The sequence below is a fragment of the Rhagoletis pomonella genome, unplaced genomic scaffold, assembly GCF_013731165.1.
Source record: "Rhagoletis pomonella isolate Grant_MI unplaced genomic scaffold, Rhpom_1.0 Rhpom_scaffold_00003, whole genome shotgun sequence".
NCBI lineage: Eukaryota > Metazoa > Arthropoda > Insecta > Diptera > Tephritidae > Rhagoletis > Rhagoletis pomonella.
This window is the reverse complement of record NW_023458557.1, coordinates 82,488,241-82,491,112: the sequence shown is the minus strand read 5'-3', so window position 1 is coordinate 82,491,112 and position 2,872 is coordinate 82,488,241. Positions and strand designations below refer to the sequence as shown.

The 2,872-nt window shown below is 41.8% G+C and overlaps 1 protein-coding gene across 1 annotated transcript; it reads right to left on the bottom strand.

Annotated features, from left to right (window-relative positions):
• Positions 1-552: 552 nt before the first annotated feature.
• LOC118735683 (vacuolar protein sorting-associated protein 54) lies at positions 553-2,872 on the bottom strand (the record flags this gene model as incomplete). The annotated part of the gene is given in 2 exon segments (XM_036465597.1): positions 553-2,187; positions 2,244-2,872. Coding segments are annotated over 2 exon segments (1,640 nt in total), but the record flags the coding sequence as incomplete, so codon positions are not given.

The following is a 2,872-nucleotide window of genomic DNA, read 5'->3' as shown; positions in this document are numbered from 1 at the left end:
CAGCTGGACCTCCGTCGTAGAATATACTGAGACGACGGGATGTGGAAGTGAAACAGGAAAGGGAAAAGGCAACCCTGCTGTTATTGTAGCGGCTAATCAGCCTTGCCTAGATCGAATTGTTCCTCGTTGTCGTCAAGTTCAACTCGAACCGGGTTAGTCCATAGGGACAGGAGTGTTAGTTGAGTGGGGTTTAGGGGTCACCGTCCTGTGGGATGCCTAGTTTGATTTTACTAGGCTTCGATGTTTGATCTACAAAAATTCGCCGTCCACCGCTTTATTTCCAATTGGGGAGTGGATACTTCAGTATCCTCTATTAACTTGGAATACGAACAGTTTGCAAGGCATTTGGCAAGTTCAAAGTTCCAAAGTTGGTCTTTGCAGTTTTTTTTTTTAAATCTTTTATTTATACATACAAATGTTCAATCATTTCATTAGGCAGAATTTTACTAGTTCGTATTTTTTGTCTTAACACAAATCAATTTTGTTTTGTCTTTTGCACAAATCAATTAATACATACATATTTGTAATAATACATACATATGCGAGCGTTCGTTAATTTTTCGAGCTGTCTTTTTTATTATATAATTTTTTAGAATCGGGAGCCTAAGTACAAGGGGAGAATTTCTTTTTTTTTATTGGTTTATTTTTTAATGACACGCTTTCCGCTTTACAAATAACATTTCTTAGTATTTTTTTGTTATAGTTATATTATTATTCTTTCTATTTATAGGCATAGCATGTACTTATATATCGCATCTTAATTTATTATTTTTTCTTTTTGATTATTTCAGCTACTCCTTAACCTTCAGTAAAAAGCTGCCTTTTACTTGCAGTTGTGCCTCACCAACATCCGCATACACATACTGCTACAAAAATATATATTTCTTTGCTTAACGTCGCACGTCGCGAAATAACGTGAAGTGTATATGTACGTTTTAATGCATTGCTGCACCCCTGAGGGGAATTGGCAATGTTAGTTCAACAAACATGAGCTTGCATTAATTGAAAACAAATATATATAGAGGTAAGTAAAATTAATAATAAAACAATTTTCTTAAAGCATAATAACAAAAAAGGAATCATCAATATGGTGAATCAATGCGTAGAACATTTGCATAACAATAGTTGAATAGTTGAAATCGATTCACCACGGCCCCGCGTCATAACGTTATACTTTTAAAACGTCCATATGCTCTCCAGTATGTCGTCGCTCAATTCCGGTGGGGGTAATGCTTTCAACGTACGCAACGTTTCCATATAAAACGTCAGCTCTGACGTCACCACACCATGTTGCGGCCCACCATTGTTAATAATATTCAGCTTCAAGACTTGTTCTCTCAGCTTGTCCTTAAAATTGCGATGCACTATGCCATAGATAATGTGTATTTGCTGTTCAGGCAGTATGGGCGCAATCGCTTCGTGCAGCTTCACCAAATGTCGAGAAATGTTACGAAATGATTGCGATGGTATGGGCGGACGCGCATCCCATTGCTCGAGCTGCATCGATACCCGCTCTGTAACAATACTATAAATTTTATTTTCAATTTCTTTTATATGGCTATGATAATCCTTCTCAATCGAATCAAAGCCAGACACTGAATTCGCGTCGTATGACGCGAAATGTGCCCTGATTTTAGGCAATAACCAAAGCACAAGTTGTAGAGCACGTGAGACCAATGCTAAATTGGTGCTTGTAATGGTTTTCAAGCCCGCCACACGCATTGCGCCTGCGCCAATAACCAGCTGGCAGGAGCGCGAATTGAATGTGCGCAACAGGTCGACAATGTTGCGTGACAAGTAGCCGGCAATGATGGGCAACCGCGCGGCACAGTGGCAGTAGTCGCTTAGCATTTGCACAAGCAACAATGCTGCACTAACCAGACTAAATGGCTTGCCTTCGATGAGCAAAACTGGATTGGCCTGCGACTTAATACTGTTGCTGTTGTTGCTACTGCTGCTGCTGTTGGTAGTGCTATGGCCATTCAATGTTGCGCCTAAGCTTTCGGCGAAGGATTTACTAGCCGGCTGTTGGAAATCTCGCATGCCCATGCGGTCTATTATTTTTTGGAATTCATTTGGTATATCTACTTGCCGCCAACGCTCCGAGTCGAGCAGTAGCGCCAATTTTTGCTTGCGTTCAGTGTGAAAACGATTGGCAAAGCGGGAAGCTTGCACTTTGGCAGCAACCTGCAAGTTTTATGTAAGAAATATATTTTGAAATCTTTAAACGCATTTTCACCTACCTTCAATGGTACGCTAGGTGCGCCACAAATTTCTTCACAACCTGCACTAAATTCATCTACAACCGCCGTCAATTGCCCCACCTCATCCACGGTAGCTACTGCACGTTCCAAGCTCTGCGTTGACACCAGATTCGCGCAACGCTCGTGACAATAATTACACACTGTCACCAGTAACTCTTCCAGTCGCTCCGTCACTTGTGTATGGTCAGCAGCGGTTAGAAATGCTTCAGAATCTATAAGATTTACAGCTGAATCTTGCGCGACGCCTTCAACGCCACCACAACGTCCAGCAGCAGCGTCTGTTGTCTGTCGCATTATGCCGGTAACTGCGCGTATGCGTTGTAAAATTGTCAACAATGCTACTGTGGCTTTTTTCAACAGCGCTATCCACTCGCTGATGGAGAGACTTTGCGCCTCTTCGCCGGCGCCTGTAAGGCAAAGCTCTGCATCGCTGGAGGCAATAACTTCGATAACAAGTTGCTTGATGATGGCACGTATGGTTACAATTGCTTCGTCCTTATAGGCTGTTACGAATGAGAAGTTCTTTTTCCTCAAAAGTCCCATAACGATACACACCAATTTGTCTTCTTCCGAGCACACACTTTCCGTTTCATTGAGCACGTCACTTA